At 40.5% G+C, this 21260-nt stretch overlaps 1 protein-coding gene across 2 annotated transcripts in view; it reads left to right on the forward strand.

The window, feature by feature from the left end:
- grk3 (G protein-coupled receptor kinase 3) overlaps nt 1–21260 on the forward strand; it is a 303291-nt gene that overhangs the window by 205569 nt on the left and 76462 nt on the right. For both annotated transcript variants that reach the window (XM_043715595.2, XM_087999986.1), the window contains exons 10-11: nt 7022–7100; nt 11812–11942. In XM_043715595.2, the coding sequence (XP_043571530.1) occupies nt 7022–7100; nt 11812–11942 (210 nt within the window). The remainder of the gene's footprint in view (nt 1–7021; nt 7101–11811; nt 11943–21260) is intronic.

A 21260-nucleotide genomic window follows, 5' to 3' on the forward strand; every position in this document is an offset into this window, starting at 1 on the left:
CCTATCGGAAAGATGCTGTGAAACTTGAAATGGTTCAGAAAAGATTTACAAGAATGTTGCCAGGGTTGGAGGATTTGAACTATAGGGAGAGGTTGAATAGGTTAGGGCTGTTTTCCCTGGAGCATCAGAGGCTGAGGGATGACCTGAGAGTGGTTTATAAAATTATGAGGGGCATGGATAGGATAAATAGACAAAGTCAGCCATCCTATTGTTAAATGGCAGAACAGCTAGAGGGGCCGATTGGCCTACTCCTGCTCCTAATTTGTATCTTCATAATGTATGTATATAGTTTACTTCCAAAGTAATTAATAGTGAAGTATTTAGGGAAGAGTTGGGAACCAGGATCAGACACTGTATAAACTTTATTTTTCAACATGTTCCAGATTCCAATTAAAAACAAATGATTTTCATATCACAGATGGTGCCTTACTGAGGTTCTTTTAGCCAACAAAATGAGTGAATATGTAATTGAAATTAATCAACTCCTAATTTGCATATTTTCAAATTTGTATATATTTTTGTAGTGCACCACTACAGACAGTGTTTCATATTCATTTTCCAGTCCTGGTTTTCAAAGTGTTAATGAGCTGACCTGGTGACTGATTTGTGCAGTCACTGGCTACGATTGTAGATGACAGTATGATTGTCGCATTGCTGCTGTGCTAAGTGTCGTGCTTTATTGCTCCACTGCAGTAAACTGTATTCATTGGTAACAAAGTGATTCTGTAAACCTTTTAGTAGCTAGCATCAGGTATGATCAAATTGTTTCCTATAATTATGTAAAAGTAAATGATATAAGAAAATAAATTAAATTCATGTGGTTTTTTTCGGAATCACCAAGCAAAAGGTGAGCCATGATGGATTATTGCGTGAGCTCATGTTTAATAAAAGTGAGACGGTCTCAACAAATTTATTCGTATTTCATTAATGAAGCTATTCTAAAGTGGTTGGAATCCTCAGTTAATCAGGGAAGAACAATATTTTGTGCAGACACAATATCACTTTTGTGTGCAATTGCATTTTTAATTAATGTAGCAGAAAGAAAGGAATGAAAATTGTGACCTCAGAGACCCGACAGTTTTCCATTTCTCCTTTTGGTTGTAAACTCTCTTTGATAGGATGGTTCCTGGCTCTCTTCAAGACAGCAACTGTTTGCTGGTATCCAATTCCTTATGTGCATTGTCCAGAAGACTGTCATTCATAAATAAACCTTAAAAGCTGGTTGGCTATAAACTATCAGGAGCACAATTCTAATGTTTTCATGTGTAGCCACTGCACAGCAATCAGTTCATGAACTAAATAACAGAGAAAGAATGACCATGCATTTATTGCTTCCTCCACTGAAGAAATGCAAAGGTTATGATTCTGCTTATTTGATAGCCTTTCTATTTTTTAACAAAAAATCTGAAAAATTAATAGGTGATTTCAGCAAATATTGGTACACCAATAATGTATGACCAAAAGTGAACTGATTAGATTAAGATGCAGAACACTTTTTTGAAGCATTCATTAATATTGGTAGCCAGGGCATATTATTGTGGATTATTTCAGATACACATCAAAATAATACCACCTGAAAGAACAGACAGTACCTTGTTTTAACATCTCATCCTAAGGTGGCACTTTCCAACAGTGCAGTATTCCTTCAGTTCTATGCTGATTTTTGTACTTATGTCTCTGAAGTGAGACTTGAAGCCACAGCCTTATGAGTCAGAAGTGAGACTGCTGCCAACTGAGTTGTGACTGAAAGAACGAAAAACGATGAGAAATATCCATACATCTGTTAGAACCTGCTGCTGGTAAATGTACTATGTCATAACCAATTGTATGTTTTGACTTGTTTGAGTAAATTGGGGTAGAATAGGGGAATTAAATAGTAACACTTTCTGGATGCGAGTGACGTGACTCTGGTTGTTGAGAAAGAAGAACCAATGCTTCAGCAACTGTGTCTCAAGTAGACAGAACATTCTATTCTGTAAAATATTTTTAAAAATGTTTGCAGTACAGTCACTCCTGTAATATAAAAATACAGCAATCACACTTAAAGCTCCCACAAACAGCAATGTGATATTGATCAGTAAACAGTTTTTGTGAAGTTGATTGAAGGATAGATCTAAGATAAGCCATGAGTGATAATTCCCTTCCCCTCAAAATAGTGCCAGGGGATCCTTGCAGTGCATCTTAAATTGAGGCCCCATCTACATTATCATGTGCATCATGAGCATCTTATCTAAGTGCACTACTCCCTCATATGACACTTAAGTTTCAGTTTTGATTTTTGTGGATTAGTGGTGCTGGAAGAGCACAGCAGTTCAGGCAGCATCCGAGGAGCAGCAAAATCGACGTTTCGTGCAAAAACCCTTCATCAGGAATAAAGACAGAGAGCCTGAAGCGTGGAGAGATAAGCTAGAGGAGGGTGGGGGTGGAGAGAAAGTAGCATAGAGTACAATGGGTGAGTGGGGGACGGGATGAAGGTGATAGATCAGGGAGGAGAGGGTGGAATGGATAGGTGGAAAAGGAGATAGGCAGATAGGACAACTCCAGACAAGTCATGGGGACAGTGCTGAGCTGGAAGTTTGGAACTAGGGTGAGGTGGAGGAAAGGGAAATGAGGAAACTGTTGAAGTCCACATTGGTGCCCTGGGGTTGAAGTGTTCTGAGGCGGAAGATGAGGCGTTCTTCCCCCAGGCGTCTGGTGGTGAGGGAGCAGCAGTGAAGGAGGCCCAGGACCTCCATGTCCTCGGCAGAGTGGGAGGGGGAGTTGAAATGTTGGGCCACGGGGCGGTGTGGTTGATTGGTGCAGGTGTCCCAGAGATGTTCCCTAAAGCACTCTGCTAGGAGGCGCCCAGTCTCCCCAATGTAGAGGAGACCGCATCAGGAGCAAACGGGTACAATAAATGATGATATTGGTGGATGTGCAAGTGAAACTTTGATGGATGTGGAAGGCTCCTTTAGGGCCTTGGATAGAGGTGAGGGAGGAGGTGTGGGCGCAGGTTTTACAGTTCCTGCGGTGGCAGGGGAAAGTGCCAGAATGGGAGGGTGGATTGTAGGGGGGCGTGGACCTGACCAGGTAGTCACGGAGGGAATGGTCTTTGCAGAAAGGGGTGGGGAGGGAAATATATCCCTGGTGGTGGGGTCTTTTTGGAGGTGGCGGAAATGTCGGCGGGAATGATTTGGTTTATGCGAAGTGTTCAAGTGCTGAGGTAGGACCTATACCCACAACCTTGTGACTCTGAGGTTGAGAGTGTAAACAGCTGAGCCATGGTTGACGTGACACCAGATGCACATATGAAGTAGGAACAGGCTACTCATCCCCTTGAGCCTGCTCCACCATTTCAAAAAGCTTTGATTACAGAAAGATTTGATTACATTTCACCTTCCTGCCTACTCCCCATCACATCCAATCTGCACCAAGTGGACTGCAGTGGTTCAACAAGAGATTACCACCTCCTCCTCAAGGGCAACTAGGGATGGGCAATAAATGCTGATTCAACCAACATTGCCCACATCCCATGGATGAATAGAAATTCAAAGTTTGTGAGAAGATTTGTAGCTCGGGTGCTCGTTGCTGTGGTTCTGTTCGCCGAGCTGCAAGGTTTTGTTGCAAACGTTTCGTCCCCTGTCTAGGTGACATCCTCAGTGCTTGGGAGCCTCTTGTGAAGCGCTTCTGTGGTGTTTCCGGACAACCGGAAGCGGCAGGGACAGGCCACTATAAATGCCGGAGGAAACACCACAGAAGCGCTTCACAGGAGGCTCTCAAGCACTGAGGATGTCACCTAGACAGGGGACGAAACGTTTGCAACAAAAACTTCCAGCTCGGCGAAAGGAACCACAGCAATGAATAGAAATATTCATGAGATTTTGGTGCTTTGCACTCGTCCATTTTGCGCATGTAAATATGGCAGTGCTGATTGGCTTTTTTGATCATTGGGAACATGGGCCTTGTGAATTCAACAGCAGATAACTTAATTTTAGTGACTTTCATTATGGCATGGGGGTTCCTTACTCCTTTGACTTTTAAAGATGCAGTAACTCAAGCTGGCTTGCCTCTTGTCTTGTTGGTCTTCACAGTCGAATTTCGTGGTTTTTTTTGTTTGGTTGTGAAACTAATGGACAACTTTCTAATATAGAATAACACTGTGCTGTGTTCCATTTTCCTTTGTCTTTTGCACATCTGCAAAGGCCCAGCTTTATATTTTTCATATCACTGCCCAATCTTATATTATTGCAAGATAATATTGTGAGTGACGGACATAATTAGGCATTTTATCGTTATACGCAGGACAAGTATATAAGTTCTTATAGTTAAACTCTACCTTCTGTGTAAAATCTGTTCTTCTCCAACATCTCACTGTTGTTTTCTTGATAACATATGTGTTCCACGATTTCTACACTTTCTGAATATGATGTACACAACCATTTTTTTCTTTTTCAATAATTATGCCAAATAACGAGGCAATGATAATAGGATAATTTATTAGTATTTTAGCACATAGCTGCAAAGTTTTAATAATAATGCAAAGGTTTGTTCATAGTTTGGAGGGCAACAGAACTCTGTTGTTGGGAATATTTGCACAAAGTATGAAGACTGTATCTTTATTTTTCTGGTATTTTTGATTGTGGACTGAAATAGGAAAAGAACTCCTCTCTCTCAAAGCCCAAAGCGTAACCAGTTATAATCACAGTTTAGATTAGATTAGATTACTTACAGTGTGGAAACAGGCCCTTTGGCCCAACAAGTCCACACTGACCCTCTGAAGACCTATTCCCCTACATTTACTCCTTCACCTATCACTACGGGCAATTTAGCATGGCCAATTCACCTAACCTGCACATTTTTGGATTGTGGGAGGAAACCGGAGCACCGGGAGGACACCCACGCAGACATTGGGAGAACGTGCAAACTCCACACAGACAGTTGCCTGAGGCAGGAATTGAACCCAGGTCTCTGGCGCTGTGAGGTAGCAGTGCTAACCACTGTGCCACCGTGCCGCACGTATATATTGAAAAAGACCTGGATTGTTTGTTAAGTCTCTCACCTTTTAGAATGAACATGTTGGTTTCAGTCCTTTCATACGTCCCAGAACATTTAAAAGTTACATTCTCAAGTGAACTTTAACACCCCAGATAATGCATTTAAGGTGTAAGCTGCCCTGTGTGAGTCTGTGCCACAATGGTCAGACTGATTCTAATCTAAAAAATGGATTTACAGAATCTTACATGGATTTATGCAGTTTTTGAGCAATATAAAATGTAATTCTGCAAGTACAAATTCATACCAGAAACTTATATGCGTATGTGTGCATGTGGGTGTGAGAGAGGGTAGGGGGCGGGGGTAATGAGTGTGTATGAGAGAGTGCATGTATGTGTGTGAGTGAGAGTGTAAAGGGGTATAGGTCTGTGAGAGGGTGCATATGAGAGTGTGGGATCTTCAAGATTTCTGAGCTGATTTCTACAAAATTCAGTTTCAGTGAAACTAACTGTGGTGCACATTAGCTCTGTGTGATTAATGTGGAAAGCATGAGCTAGTTAAAGCTTTGTTCCTTTGCTGTGTACTCAACATGTAGGTCTCTACAATACTCTTGAAAGGATTAAACAATTAGACTGGCATGTTGATGGAGTCAAAAACAGCAGATCCCTAGATACTGGGAATCTTTATTCTAGCTTCCAGATAATCATTGCATGTTGAAGCCTCTCTCATGGATGCCCTGAGACTTTTCATTTATGCCATGAAATGGTCAGATTGCAACTGACATTTATGTGGCTCCAGCCTCACACTGTGCAGCCACCTCTTCTAAGAGCCAAGGTTCAGAAACAGCACGGAAGCCACATGACGTTTTCAACAAAGAATAGCCAGCATGGACACAGCAGAGCATATGATGACCTTCTATACTGGAACCATCTATGATTTCATCGTTGCCAATTTTGCAGCCTTAATTGGCATCCTGCTACTTGACAGGTTGCCATCACTGTACAGAAACTGTGTCCAGCAAACTGGGAAATGGCAGGAACCTTGTAGGGATCCAGCCTGATGTGTACTTTTTCTGATTTTGCCGCACCCCTTGCCTCCAAGTGTTTGTTTAAAACCTTCCTCTAATAAAACATAAATGGGAGAAGGTCTGTCTTCAGCCATTGCTAAAATGGCACATATTTTACAATAACATTATGAGTTATGATGTATGATGTTCAGCAGCAGACAATGCTATCAGACTGGTCTACATTGAAACGTGTACAGACACCCAACAATTCCATGCCACACCCCAAGTCTTCACTTGGTGTTCAGATGTTTCTTTGCTGCATGGTAAACATGTTGATCCAGTTTAGCACATTACTCCCATACATCATGATGCAATTGTATTTCACATTTGTTTTGCCCTCAATGTTTTGTTTATTTCAACTCACCCATCATGGGTGATACAACATATTTCCTAACCCACAAATGCTCTTTTCTTTATGTGGTGTTTTAGTGTTATTTGTCCTTTATCTGAAAAAGTGTAATATCTAAAACTGCAGCAACAAAGTGAAGAAGAACTGGACCACATCAATTCAGAAAATAAATATTTGATTTGATACTTGTAACTTGATGAATTGAGCAATTGTTTGATAGTGATGAAAGGGCTCAGGGGTGATTTTATCTATGTTTTACCAAGAGGGTTCTTCAAAATAATTTTATGTCCACATAAAATAGTAGGTTGATTGGAATTGTCGCCAAGTCTCCTCAATGCATCTGGTTTGTCCAACTGAGAAGGTGGGGAGGAAAGCCTTGGTTAAGTGTCACTAAGAAGAAATGCAACTGACCTAAAAAGATGAAGCAAAAGAAACAGTAGTATGTAGACTTATTGATTTTTATCTTATGGCATCCCTTGGAGAATTTTACTTAACAAATGAAATTTTATTTTAAAGTTTTACTGCAAACTAAGGAGGCTGAAGGGATAATTCTCTCCTGAATGTGTTTTGCTGCACTGTGTGGCAATCTATCTGATCACTTATTTGTTGCCTCTTGTTTTCACTTCTTTCTGCAGGACTGTCCATTTATAGTCTGTATGACTTATGCCTTCCATACTCCTGACAAACTATGCTTTATTCTTGATCTGATGAACGGTAAGTTATTTTGATCATTGCGCACAGGGATGACTCTCAGATTAGATCCATGGGAGAGATGAGTTAAAACAATGTTTTTGTCTGGATGAGTACATCTCTGTTTTCATGTTTAATTTCTTATTTATGTAATTCAGTGAATGTTAAAAACTCCCTGTATTCTTAACTGCTGTATTTTTTATGATCATCTATTTTAAATGAATTGGTGCCCATCTCTGCTGTATGTCAGCATCAAACCTGATTAGATTGTATTTGGCACAATTAGATGAACAACAAAGCCTACCCTACACTTGTCCCCATCAAAAAAGCAAAGCTAGAATTAGAGTAAATCTTTTTTTTTATTGTCCCATGAAACACATTAAGATTAGTATATATGGAAAATATCGCAGATGCTGGAAATCAGAAAGAACCACATCAGGGAAACTCATCAGGTCTGGCAGCATCTGTGGGGAAAGAAACAGAGTGAACATTTCGAGTCCAGCATGGCTCTTGTTCAGAACTTCTTGTAACTTTTAAAAGAGATTCAGACCCATTTTAACAAAACAAGACAGACCTGTCACTTCCTGAAAGGCGGAGGTGGGTACGGAAGATGCTGGAGATTAGAGTCAAGATTAGAGTGGTGCTGGAAAAGCACAGCAGGTCAGGCAGCATCCGAGAAGCAGTAGAGTCGATTTTCGGGCAAAAGCCCTCATCATCTGAGAGTCTGTGACTTTGCTTTTTGTTATTCATCTTAGCAATATATCAAAAGGTGACAATATTTACTCTTCTGCTTGCTGGTGAAAACTATAAACAGTTTTGCCATTAAAATGACTCCATTAATGAGTACAGCATTCCAAATAAGAAAAGATGTTTGGAAGAGGGTAAGTTGTTTTATCACCCAGTACATTCCTGACCCATACGGAACATTGTAATATTGCCCTGCTTCAATTAGCAAGTTAATATCATTCTTGTTGAATTAGTAAAGTATCTATCTCCTTTTTGAACTTTTATGCATTGATTTCACTGGATGTTGTGTCTTCCAGAAGTTTAAAAGCCTATAATTGGAAAGGTTCACCTAAAACACAATGTACTAATATTTATGTGTAGCATTCTATACCACTATGAATCCAAAAATGGCAATTATGCACTTGCGCACACATAAAAACAGTGTAATCAGATGAAGAATTGAACCTTGTTAAAATTTCTCTTTAAATGTGAACTTATTAATTGTTTCATTCCTCAATTTCTCATTTGTTCTCTTAGAGATGTTGTGTCTTGATGGGTTACATTTCAGCAGGTATTGATGGCATTTCAGTACTTTGCACAAAATAAGTAGACAATGAATAGTAATATGGTATTCAATCATGAAGGAATGATAGTCAAACTGATCCTCGCATGGCACTGTCCTGTTTGTCCGAGATCACTGGTCACTACATAGCACTACACTTACTGTTTCTCTGCCTTAACTTGGGGGAACTGAGACTGAGTAGTGAACCAGCTGTTGGCCCAGCTGGGATTAGTGTTTATTAGGAACTCCAAGGTCAATCTGAGCCTTCATGGTTTTGTGGTTTGTGGATTTGCTCACTCCTGCTATGAATGTCCACTTTTACATAAGATTATAGAGAAATTCAAACAAGAACACAGACCATTCAACAGAGTCGTCAATGTTATGGTTTGGCACCCTTCCATTTGTGAGAGTGATGGGAATGTAGACTCAGCATTTAGATGTGATGAGGTGAGAAATTATCCATTTCTGTTTCCCTTTCCTCTAGCTACTCATTTAAGCTGATCTAAGCTTTGACATGGATGGTGAATTCTACAACCACACAAACCTCTGTATTAAAAACAATTCTCTTTGCTGTTCAGCTGTTGACTTTATCCAATAGGTATGAGAAGTTTGCTCCCTGTGTGGATGAGGAAAAGGGTGGCAGGGTGAGTGAGCCAGTTGACCACAGCACCATGTGGAGAAGGCAGTTCAAGAACGGGGAGCAAAAAGACTAGTGGTAGTTATAGGGGATTCTATAAATTAAGGGATAGATAGTATCATTTGCAAGCTGTATCGGGAGTCCCGCATGGTGTGTTGTCTGCCCAGTGCCAGGGTGCAGGACATGTCTGACCAGCTTGAAAGGATATTGGAGCGGGAGGGAGAGGATCCAGTTGTTGTGGTCCATATTGGGACAAACAACATAGGCAAGGCTGGGACGGAGGACCTGTTTGGGGATTTTCAAGCACGAGGAACGAAATTAAGGAACAGGTCCTCGAAGGTCATAATCTCCGGATTACTGCCCGAGCCATGTGCAAATTAGCTTCAGGATAAGAAAATTAGGGAAGTAAACACATGGCTAACGGAGTGCTGTGGGAAGGAGTGGTTCCATTTCATGGGGCATTGGCATCAGTTTTGGAACTGGGAGCATCTGTACCGATGGGATGATCTCCCCCTGAACCGATCTGGAACCAGTGTTCTAGCGAAAAGGATAAATAGGGTGGTCAGTAGGACTTTAAATTAATGAATGGGGGGGGAAGGGAAAGGGAAAACGGCAGGAAGTATGATGGTAAATAAAAAGGTAAGCAGCAGATTAGCAGGTATGCAGGGGTGTTTAAGTACAAGGCAGACTATGAAAGCAGTAAAAAGGAAGGATAGCTCAGGAGATATTATTAGAGATATTAGAAATCATGAGGGCAAGAAAATTAGCATAAGGGCACTTTACCTGAATGTTCGTAGCATTCATAGCAAGTTCAATGAGTTAACAGCACAAATTATCGCGAATGGCTACTATGATTTAATAGCCATTATGGAGACATGGTAACAGGATGGTCACAACTGGGAGTTAAATCTCCAGGGGTATCAGACTATTCAGAAGGACAGACAGGAAGGTAAGAGAGGTAGTGCACCTCTGATATTCAAGGACAACGTCAAGGCGGTGCTAAGAGATGGAATATAATGTTAATGAATGTGAAGTCATCCATTTTGATAGATGGAACAGTAAAAAGGATTATTACTTGAATGGTAAAACGTTGCAGCATGTCACAGGAGGGTGGTCTGCAGGTGCAACAAGTAATTAGGAAGGCAAATGGAATTTTGTCCATTATTGCACAAAGGATTGAGTTTAAATGCAGAGAGGTTATGTTGCAGCTGTACAGAGTGCTGGTGAGGCCACACCTGGAGTACTGTGTGCAGTTTTGGTCTCCTTACTTGAGAAAAGATGTAATAGCACTAGAGGGGGCACAGAGGAGGTTCACTCGGTTGTTTCCAGAGTTGAGAGGGGTTGGCTTATGAGGAGAGGCTGAGTCGATTGGCATTATATTCTTTGGGATTCAGAAGAATGAGGGGGGATCTTATAGAAATGTACAAAATTATGAAGGGAATAGATAAGGTAGAAGGAGAGAGGATGTTTCCACTGGCAGGTGAAACTAGGACATGAGGGCATAGCCTCAAGATTAGAGGGGGCAGATTTAGGACTGAATTGCGAAGGAACGTCTTCACCCAGAGGGTTGTAAATCTATGGAATCTCTTGCCCAGTGAAGTAGTTGACACTTCTTCAGTAAATGCTTTTAGAGCTAAGGTAGATTTATTTTTGAACAATAAAGGAATTAAGAGATACGGTGAGAGCGTGGGTAAGTGGATCTGAGTCCATGAAAAGATCAGCCATGATCATATTGAATGGTGGAGCAGGCTCGAAGGGCCAGATAGCCTACTCCTGCTCTGGATTAGTGGTGCTGGAAGAGCACAGCAGTTCAGGCAGCATCCGAGGAGCAGCGAAATCGACGTTTCGGGCAAAAGCCCTTCATCAGGAATAAAGGCAGTGAGCCTTAATCCTGCTCCTCGTTCTTATTTTCAGAGTGCATTATAGCTAAACACCTATCCGTATCCCCATTTATGTAATGCCATCAATAAATGGAATGAGTCCATATCTATCCTATGCTGTAATTTCATTGTATTGAAATATTAAATCTTTCTTGATCACATTTTAAACATTAAAAGACTGCCCAGATGAGCTTACCTCAATTGTTAGCACTAGCACCTCTGCTCCTGATGATAATGGATTAAAGATGTACCCCAAGACTTGAGAAATATAATCTATCATTGAGAAATGATAATTCAGTTATAAATGCTGTATTTTCAGAGGTGCTTTTTTTGTGTGTGACATATGTAAGTAAGGCTTTATCACTGTTCAAAGGCAGAAATTGCTGGTCAAATTCAACAGCATTTGTGGGAAGAAAATAGAGTTAACATTTTGAATCCAGTGACTCTTCATCAAAACTGAATGACATCACCAGTTTTTCCAGCAATTTCTGTTTTGGTTTCTGAACTCCAGCATCAACAGTTATTTGTTTTATTTGTGTCACCTGTTTTTTGGTTCATGTTGAAGTGAGAGATTTTGTAATATTATTTTAAAAAGAGGCAGTAGTTTTTCCTGTGTTCTGTCCAATATTCTTCCTCTGAACAACATCATCCAAACAAATGATCAGTTTATCATCTGATTCCATGGTTGCCTGCAAAAACAAAAGCCATGTTTTCAAGAGCAATTTATCAAGTCGAACAATTTCATGAAGTGACAATCAATGAAATAAATGCACATCTTTCTTTCTTCCGCTACCAGAACCAGCTACACCAGGTTACTTTGATTCAAGTATCAACTGTGAGTGCAACAATCAGTAGGACAAACTGGTAGGGTTGTACAAAATGATTTAATCAACTCAAAATCTTATAGCTGACTGCTCTTCCTATTTCTAGGTGGAGACTTACATTATCATCTTTCACAACACGGAGTGTTTTCTGAGAAGGAGATGAGGTTCTATGCTGCAGAGATTATGCTGGGCCTTGAACACATGCACAACCGATTTGTAGTATATAGGGACCTGAAGGTAAGATAAGATTCACATAGCCATAATTTTTTTAAAGTTATGCTTTAAGTCAACTGATTAAGTCGATTTCTTCACAATAACCTTGGAACATGGTAATTTTTCAAAGGAGTATCTTCATTGTGAAAACTCTGCAAACTGTACACAGCAATCTGCAAGAACAAGTTATTGACATTTTGTGTGTGAAATTTTCTTCAGAAGCAAGGGCTGAAAGATAAACAGGTAGCTTTAGTCCTGAGAAAATTAGAGAGAGAAAGGGAGAGAGAGGAACAGATGCTCAATGGTTTGAATGACCTACAAACTGGTGAATTGATGCTTTAAAAATTAGCACTGAGATGACACAAATATTATCTAATACATTAGAATGGACAAATAGAGGTCTGTCAGAGGGATACAAAAATAAACAAAATTAAACAGGAAGCTGGGAAAAGCTACAATGCAGAACGTCTGAAATTGAACCACTAGATGCTTCCAGAACATAATGGGTCTACTCGTTTCCAGAACATAATGGTCACCACCTTGGGCTCAAAATCAGTTACATGAAAATACCTTTCTCTACCCCATTCATAGAAAAATCCCACAATATGCAACATACCTTGCCTTTTGTAAAGGAAGTAAAGAATACAGCAGAGATCTTGTGATCAAACAGAAAGGACCTTGTTTTGTATATTTAAGCAACTGATAGCCTATCTACTTGAAATAAGCAATTTGATCATTTACAGCTAGACTGAATTTGCTGAACTTTGGGCATCAATGTTGTGGAAAAAGCAGGGCCTTGAGTTCAATTCCTTCTCCCATTGTTGCTGATTTTGTGAAAAATTGTCTCCTCTGACTTGCGGCGACATCAGTGCAGGGGATTTGCTTGTGCACGTACTAAATCTTTACAGCAAGTATACGACTCCTCATGCTCCACTTGTTATAAATCATAGATCATGCATTGTGATAAATGCAATGTTATATTTAAATAAACACATTTATTGGAGACTTCACTTTTACAAAATACTAACTTCCTAACAGATGCCAACTACAATTAGCTGTAGCACTTGTGGTTCCATTTCATCAGTGGTTTTAAATAGACTCGCTAGTAGGTATACATCATCACAACAATACTGCAGACTCTAGCTTACCTATTACCAAACCCATGGGAGTTCTGTTATTATATGTGCAGAATCTTGCATCTGCCATCACTTGGCAATACAAATAAAAACTTTAATCCTTTTTTAAAAAAAAATTAGTAAGGGAGCCAGTAATTGATATTTTTATCTAAGTTGAAATACCAAGCAACAATTAAACACTAACTGATCTGAGATAGTATTTGCTGAAAACCAGTAATAGTAGCATTAAAAATTTATAATTCCGAGAAGTAGAAAAATTCTTTGTGGGTTTCACAATATAGCACTTCTCTTCTGAAATGATGCATCATTTGACGTGCTGTGAGTATGCTATGGGAATTGTTTGAATTTGTTAAATGCAGAATCATAGAATTGTACAGCATAGAAGGAGGCCATTCAGCTCATCCAGTCTGTGTTCGCACTTTAGGAGAGGAATCTAATTATGCAAATATACTCCCCAGTCTTTTCCTATTGTTTTTATCATACCAGAAAGCACTGGTCACTCCCTCCATCTCTTATGTTATTCATTTTCCCACATTTCCCATTTACCCTCCCATTTAAATGCAAATAAAATGATGCAAGAAATGAGTGCACGTATCATCATAATCTGTAAATAAAAACTAAAATGAGTTACTCTAAGAAATACTTACCCAAGTCTGTATTCCAAGGATGAATATAATTAAAACTCATTTACTGAAATGTACAATAACATTTGACATTGTAATGCATAAAATATTTACTGTGCAATCCTGAATTGATCAATGTTCCATGATTGTATAAGCAATCCTCTAAACAACAAAGGTTGAAGATTATATTCAGTTCTTGGGAAATCATCACCTTTGAGAACAGCAGCATCATCCCTTGGAGAGAAATGGTGCTAAGTGAGTCTGCTGGAGATGAAATGATTTATGCCAAACCAGTGAGAGTACATGATAACGTTAATTTCTATATAACCATAAGGATATGTTTTGAATCACTTGATGCAGATATGTAGCTGGATAATTTGGCTGTTTCACAGAATTCAACTACATAGCTCAAAACTGTCGTTGTAGGGGAAACACTATGTAGTATTTTGTGTTTGAATATTAATCTATCAGTTACAGAGCAATGATTTTTAATCCATCCCAGTTTTATGGATCCAAAAAATGTTTACAGGAAAGCCAACAACTACTGTGCAAAAATATTCAGCGGTGCCTCACTGCTTAAACTGCAAGAAAAGTTGGTGATTTTTTGCCTCCGAATATTGCCTCACATTATTACCCTAAGCTTCGCTTTTCCTGCAGCTGACACACTTTTAAAAAAAAAGTAGCACCACATGAACAATACCTTTTGATTTACATATGCTAAGAGATGTTGCTATCAAATGATACTTGCAAAGGAATAACTGCTCACTGACACTCATCTTGGTAAAGCATAGATGAGGTGAGAATGACTAGCCTTAATATCTAGCAACATTCAATTGATTAAGGTATCAAGAACCTCCACCAAAACTGGAGGCAGTGGGAATTATGGGAAAACTATTTTCTGGTTGGGGTCTACTTAGCCGAAAGGAAGATCTTGTGATTGTTGGAGGTCAGTTACCTCAGCTCCAGGACATCTCTGCAGGAGTTCCTCAGGGTAGTGTACTAGGTCCAACCAATCTTCAGCTGCTTCTATAATGACCTTCCCTCCATCATAATGTCAGAAGTGGGGATGTTTGCTGATGATTGTGCAATGTTCAACACCATTCACAACTTCTCAGATGCTGAAGCTGTCAAGACCTGGATAACATCAAGACTTTGCTGATAAGTGGCCAGTAATATTTGCACCACAAGTTCCAAACTACGACAATATCCAACAAGACAGAATCTTACCATTGCTCATTTGTATTTGAATATTAATCTATCATTTCTGAGAGCAGTGATCTTTAGTTGAGCCCAGGTGTATGCAATAGCATTACCATTGCTGGATGCCCCCCTATTAACATGCTGCAAGTTACCATTGACCAGAAACTGAACTGGATTAGCCATATAATTCTTGTGACTACAAGAGCAGGTCAGAGGCTAGGCATTGTATGGTGAATAATTTGCCTCCTGTCTCCCCACTGCTATCCACCATCTACAAGGTACGAGTCAGGAGTATCTGCTGCGCTGGATAGTACAACTCCCAACAACACTCCAGAGGCTTGAAACAATCCAAGACAAAGCTTTCCATTTGTTTGGCATGTCTTCCACCATCTTCAGCATTCACTACCTTTATCAATGATGGCAGTAGTAGCAATGTGAACCATCTACAAGATGTACTTGCAATTATTCACCAAGCCTCCTATAACAGCACCCTCCAATCTCAACCTCCTCCACTTCGATGTAAGAAGGAGACCGATGCAATGGAAAAACCACCACCTGTGAGTTCCACTCCAAGTCACACACTATCCTGATATGGAGCTCCCTCCCTGTTGCTCTGTCAAAATATTGGAATTCCCTTCCTAACAGTACTGAGTATCCCTATACCCAGAGGTTCATGAAGGCAGCTGACCACCACCTACTCCTGGGCAGTTAACTTCTCTCTCTTATTCTTTTTAATTTTGAAGGTATTATAAGTCACAAACTTTCACCTGGGTTCTTCATAATTAATATAAACAGAATAGCCAGAAATCAGGCTGGTAACCAGTTTAACTCAGTATGCGTCAATCCTGAAACCATGCCTATGGTTTTGATCGTTATGAGATACATACATTTATGTGATTATGAAAGCAACCTGTAATCTCGACTGGGAAACTCTTACGTGTAGACAGGCTGAAGTGCATTAGATGCTATGTGTAGCAATTTTATAAATGCATTTCGAATACATTGCTTTTTGTGTTACAGTGTAGTATCATCTATCCCCCTAATAACTGGTCTGAAGACTAAACATTATACGCAAGTCAGATTCTAAAATTAACCAAAATCCACTCGTGAGAAAATTCAATACCACAGGTGTAGGGAGAGCAACAATAGCTTCCTTTTGGAACTATGATGCTAACTGTGGTTGGACATATTCCTGGAAATATCATTATATGAGCTGGTGATTCTAACCATTTAATCCTCAAACAGCTGCTGTTGGTCACCTATCATGTTCACAATTGCAGCACATTTCCTTCCCAGCTCATTGAAAAGCCCATAGACTTAATTATGCAATTCAATGATTCTTGACTGTCAGTCAAACAACATGCCTGTTATTTTCATACTAATGAATAAACACTAAACACAGTTTTGACTATGATTTTTCTCCTCTGTTGCATGCAGCAATATCTTGGAGATTAGACATTAATTCCTGGAGACTCCTGGAGGTTTGGCAACTGTAATTGGAAGGGAATGGTTTGAATACATTTTTTCTCCACTGGAAACTAACAGAGCAACAAGGTTCCCTGCCTTGATTTGTCACAGACCTCGAGAGCACACTGATAGTAAATAGTATGACAGTGTGCCACCTGACGTGAGCCACATGGTAATGAAAGCTGAGGTGTCAACCTTACCAGTACTTGTTAAATGACCAAATCATTTTATTTGGTTTTGTTCTTGGAGTATGAAGAACAAACCTTGACATTGAAGCTATTTTCAAACATATACTTGAAAAGAATTAAGACTATTGTTATAGTTTTCTTTTTATGACCTTTGTTAATTAAAGCAGGCATTAAGTATTGTAAGGAAAAGAGATCCACATTAGATTTCACATTAAGTATTGCATTTACCAATTGCAATTGTATGAACTTCAGTTTTGATGGCTTTGAGTCCAAAGATGTACAGATTAGGTGGATTGGCCATGCTAAATTGCCCACAGTGTCCAGGGATGCGTATGCTAGCCATGGGAAATACAGGGTTACAGGGATAGGGTAGGGGATGGGTCTGGGTGGGATTCTCTTTGGAGGGTCAGTGTGAACTCGATGAGTTGAATGGCCAGCTTCCACACTAGGGATTCTATGAATAATATGGATGGAGTCACTGATTTTGATGATGTAAAATATCAAGAGAGGTTCAGGATGCTGATTGCAAGAAAACTCATTTGATGTCATAAGCAGATGACATCAATTACTTCCATGAATACTTCAAAGATTCTTGGAGGAGCCTTTATTCTATGTTAGTTTCTGAGGCTGCATTGGATATTCTTGTCACTTTCTTTACAAATAACTTCAGTACTGCTGTACTGTTTGAATGGCTGTTTTTCTTGCTATATACAATATTTTTTGCCACTCAATAATTTCACGGTGTCACAAAGAGTCTGTATGAATTCAGCCAAAGACCAGCCATGGCAGCTGTTTGACAGGTCACAGGTGTAATCCTCAGCTTGAGTTGCAGTGCATGTCCTGCTTCATATTAGACACTGGTGGCAGAAAAATGGAGCCCAGCTTGAGTTGCCCAGCTTTAGGCTGTTCACATGTGATATCAGAGGCACCAGCAGAATAGCTGTTTATATATCTTAAGCATGAAACTGTTCCAGTCACTAAAATATCAGATTATCTGCAATGTCACTCAAAAGAGCCTACATGTGAAACAATATAATACACACGGCTGCCATTATCCCTTCATTTTAAACCACTCAGTACTTACTGATCTCCTTCATGAAGCCAATTATGTCCAAGAATGGCTCCTCACAGACACCTCACATCATGAGCTATGGCTCATGACTTTACTGAGGCAATTGAAATCAACAGTTATGATCAAAATAACCATTTAAGTGTAGATGACACAGCCTGGTCAATTTCAGGGAAGGCAGAGGACATAAGAAATGGGAGCAGGAGTAGGCTATTACTCTTCTGTTCAATATGATCATGGTTGGTCTTCTACCTCAATTCCACCTTCCTGCACACTCCACATATCCCTTAATTCTCTTAGTATTTGGAAATCTAACTGTCTGTTTCTTGAATGTATTCAACAACTGAGCATCTATAAACCTCTGGCATGGAGAATTCCATAAATTTACAGTTTTTTTTAAAGTCAAGCACTTTCTACACTCCATTCTATATTGGCCAATTCCTTATTCTGAGACTGTTGTTACAATACCCACGGATACTGCTAACTGGAAATTTGCAGTTGAAAAAGATGTAACAAAAAGATAACATGTTTTAAGTCTTCTCCTTTAACAAACAGACTAAAAGTGTCACTGGAAATACAATGTTTTGGTAGGTAGCCTATACTTCAAATTACAGAGCAGAACTTTCTCCTGATTCTTTTTTTTAAAACAGCTTTACAAATATACATTATACATCCTTTAAGTAGACGTTCTGTTCTCCAAAACCAGTCCCAAATGATTCTTAGCTTGCAAGAGTTTTCTCAGTCTGGTAAGCTTTAACCCAAGAACTGTCTGGAGGCACTCTTTCTAGGCAAATGGATCTTCTAGCCTTGTTCCAACATGTCACGAATTTGGTCTTTTCAATCTGAACACAAAATTCTACCGCCATTCTTGTATGGTGAACCACAGAACTTTCAGCTTCTAGTTGCTTTCTCTCTTCTGAATCCGAGCAGACTTGCTGTTATTTTTACCTTTATCTCTTGAAATTCTGTTTCAATGCCATGTATGTTAGAAATGCTTATTAGCTATCGTTGCAACTCCAGCTTTCTTTTATCTTGGAAATAAATGGACAGTTTAAGCACAACTGTTTGTAACTTGGCATTATCATTTCTTGAGACTTCGGGCATTCATAGTGTATCCATTGTTAATAGGCAGGCTGCTGCCATTGTCTCGAAGTCTAAACACAGTTTGCCTTCTTGTCAAAAACAGCCTGTGCCTGCTTTAATTTCTAACAACCAAGCCATCTGGGCACACTGTCAGGAAGCGTTTCGAACAGGTCACTTGACCTCCTTCATTTCATGTCAAGAAAAATGCTTAATCCCAAACGTAATTATATAACTCTCATTCCTATCAAGTGATCCCAATTCTAGACTCTTCAACCAGGATAAACATTGTTCCAACATCTGCCAAGTTAAACCCCTTAAGAATTATTTGTACCTCAGTTATAGAACCTCTGATTTAAATTCCATGTAATAAAGACTGACCTACTCAATCCGTTTTCAAAGGACAACTGTCTCAAACCCAATTCCCTAATTACTCTTCCTTCATTCTCACCTCTGCTAGTATATCCTTCTTTCAGTGAACAGATCATAAGCAGTGTACCAGAGGGTGTCAAGGCTGATGATCACATTCTGTGCAAAGAATATCAAAGTTGCCTTTGTGACAAGGAGCTAATACTGTCCAGGAAAAAAAGTTGCAGAGTCTAAGTTCAGGAATATGAACATTTGAAAGTGCATCCCTAGCTGCTGCTAAGAGCATCTGAAATTCAGTATAAACCGAAAGATCTGCAGATGCTGTAAATCAAAACCAAAATCAGAAACTGCTGGAAAAGCTCAGCAGGTTTGGCAATATCTGTAGAGAGAAATCAGAGAAAATGTTTCAGGTTGGGTGACCCTTCCTCAGAAGTCATGTGCAAGAGGTGCACAATCTCTGGCTATAGTGATGCATTGCACCTTCATTTGCCACAATTTTAGTTGAAGCCTCTGCCAACTTATCAGATAATGAGCAGTACTCAAATTACTGAGATTGAATACACCCTTTTCATGATATTGTTGATATTCATGACTAAATGAGAGATCTGTGGGAAGAATATTAGAATGTCCGGAGGACAGGAAGAGCAAGAACCTAATTTAAAAATGGATCCTATGTTAGCTTGTCTAATTTATTTATTAAAAATGGAAACTTACTGGATTTGAAAATAGCTAGTGAACACCCTCCTGAAATGTCGCTTTCTTTATATTGTATGAACACTCCAGACTAACTAACGCAAAGAACTAGTCTACCTCAGCCAATTCTGAACAAAGGAACCATGAAAACCCATTATTCCTTGACTCAATGAAAATGACTGCATAGTTATCCTCTCCAGACGTCCCCAACAGTACCCTTCCACTGACACTGTCATTAATTTGGCGGAACTGGTTCTCACCCTTAACAATTTCTCCTTCGAATCCTCCCACTTCCTCCAGACCAAAGGGATAGCCATGGGCACACGTATGGGCCCCAGCTATGCCTGTCTCTTTGTTGGCTACGTAGAACAGTTGACCTTCCGTAATTACACCAGCACCACTCCCCACCTCTTCCTCCGCTACATTGATGACTGCATTGGCGCCACCTCGTGCTCCCGTGAGGAGGTTGAGCAATTCATCAACTTCACCAACACATTCCACCCTGACCTTAAATTTACCTGGACCATCTCTGACACCTCCCTCCCCTTCCTGGACCTCTCCATCTCCAATAATGACGACCGACTTGACACTGACATTTTCTACAAAGCCACCAACTCCCACAGCTGCCTGGATTACACCTCTTCCCACCCTATCTCTTGCAAAAATACCATCCCATATTCCCAATTCCTCCGCCTCCGCCGTATCTGCTCCCAGGAGGACCAGTTCCACCACAGAACACACCAGAAGGCCTCCTTCTTTAGAGACCGCAATTTCCCTTCCCACGTGGTTAAAGATGCCCTCCAACGCATCTCGTCCACATCCCGCACCTCCGCACCTACCCCTCCAACCGGAACAAGGACAGAACGCCCCTGGTGCTCACCTTCCACCCTACCAACCTTCGCATAAACCAAATCATCCGCCGACATTTCCACCACCTCCAAAAAGACCCCACCACCAGGGATATATTTCCCTCCCCACCCCTTTCCGCCTTCCACAAAGAGCGTTCTCTCCGTGACTACCTGGTCAGGTCCAGGCCCCCCTACAACCCACCCTCCCATCTTGGCACCTTCCCCTGCCATCGCAGGAACTGTAAAACCTGCGCCCACACCTCCTCCCTCACCTCTATCCAAGGCCCTAAAGGAGCCTTCCACATCCATCAAAGTTTTACCTGCACATCCACCAATATCACTTATTGTATCCGTTGCTCCCGATGCGGTCTCCTCTACATTGGGGAGACTGGGCGCCTCCTAGCAGAGCGCTTTAGGGAACATCTCCGGGACACCCGCACCAATCAACCACACTGCCCTGTGGCCCAACATTTCAACTCCCCCTCCCATTCTGCCGAGGACATGGAGGTCCTGGGCCTCCTTCACCGCCTTTCCCTCACCACCAGACGCCTGGAAGAAGAACGCCTCATCTTCCGCCTCGGAACACTTCAACCCCAGGGCATCAATGTGGACTTCAACAGTTTCCTCATTTCCCCTTCCCCCACCTCACCCCAGTTCCAAACTTCCAGC

This window comes from Chiloscyllium plagiosum, unplaced genomic scaffold, assembly GCF_037043375.1.
Source record: "Chiloscyllium plagiosum isolate Xiang-an unplaced genomic scaffold, Cpla_swu_hap1 HiC_scaffold_24, whole genome shotgun sequence".
Lineage (NCBI taxonomy): Eukaryota > Metazoa > Chordata > Chondrichthyes > Orectolobiformes > Hemiscylliidae > Chiloscyllium > Chiloscyllium plagiosum.